This window comes from Chiloscyllium plagiosum, unplaced genomic scaffold (assembly GCF_004010195.1).
Source record: "Chiloscyllium plagiosum isolate BGI_BamShark_2017 unplaced genomic scaffold, ASM401019v2 scaf_6940, whole genome shotgun sequence".
In the NCBI taxonomy this organism is placed as follows: domain Eukaryota; kingdom Metazoa; phylum Chordata; class Chondrichthyes; order Orectolobiformes; family Hemiscylliidae; genus Chiloscyllium; species Chiloscyllium plagiosum.
Window position 1 is genome coordinate 1,646 of NW_025208024.1, and position 998 is coordinate 2,643.

At 66.8% G+C, this 998-nt stretch overlaps 1 protein-coding gene across 1 annotated transcript in view; it reads left to right on the plus strand.

The window, feature by feature from the left end:
• Positions 1 to 679: 679 nt before the first annotated feature.
• Positions 680 to 998, plus strand: part of gripap1 (GRIP1 associated protein 1) — a gene marked incomplete at its 3' end in the record, with an annotated part of 9,915 nt that continues 9,596 nt past the window's right edge. The window contains exon 1 of the mRNA XM_043685328.1: positions 680 to 750. Within this exon, the coding sequence (XP_043541263.1) occupies positions 709 to 750 (42 nt within the window). The remainder of the gene's footprint in view (positions 751 to 998) is intronic.

A 998-nucleotide genomic window follows, 5' to 3' on the forward strand; every position in this document is an offset into this window, starting at 1 on the left:
AGAGGAGGCCATTCAGCCCCCTCCTCCTCCAGCCTGTTACACAGGAGACAGGAGGCCATTCAGGCCCCTCCTCCTCCAGCCTGTTACACAGGAGACAGGAGGCCATTCAGCCCATCCTCCTCCAGCCTGTTACACTGGAGACAGGAGGCCATTCAGCCCCTCCTCCTCCAGCCTGTTACACAGGAACAGGAGGCCATTCAGCCCATCCTCCTCCAGCCTGTTACACAGGAGACAGGAGGCCATTCAGCCCATCCTCCTCCAGCCTGTTACACAGGAGGCCATTCAGCCCCTCCCCCAGCCTGATACACCTCTACGACTCTATAAATGGGAAGAGCGGACCCTTCCCCTTTAAATCCTCCTTAAAGGTCGTTTCCCCCACCCACCAGACCGGGAAGGGGCTGAATTCCTGTCGGCTCACCGAAAGGTGGCGCCTGAGGTGAGCGGGAGCCCCGCCCATCCCCGACCCCGCCCCCCCGGGCTAAGACCCGCCCCTTTGTGTTTGTGTTTGAACGAGACCCCGCCCACCCGACCGTCCCCTTGGTTCACCGGCAGGTCCGGCGCCTCAAACACAGCGGGGCGGGCGGGCGAGGGAAAAAAGCACGTCGGGATTGAACGGGAAGGGGGCGGGGCGGAGGGAAGGGGGCGGGGCGGAGGCGGGGCATTTTAATGCTGCGGTTGTCATCCCCCTCCCGCCGGGGCGGATCCAAGATGGCGCAGGCTCTCTCCGAGGAGGAGTTCCAGCGGATGCAGGTAGACCCCCCCTCACCCCCCACCCCCCCACAACCCCCACCCTCGGGCTTTCCTCCGCCGACTGGGGGGGGGGGTGGGGGGGACGAGGCGGGGTTCACCCCCCTCCGCCGAGCGTCGACGGGCCGCTCCGCCGACTAGGCCGCAACCCAGACCCCGGCCTCGAGTAGTTGCTCAGGCCGGGCTGGGAGAGGGGAGGGGAGGGGGGGGCCTGGCGGCGGCGGCTGCTGCTGCTTTCCCCAACCCACCCC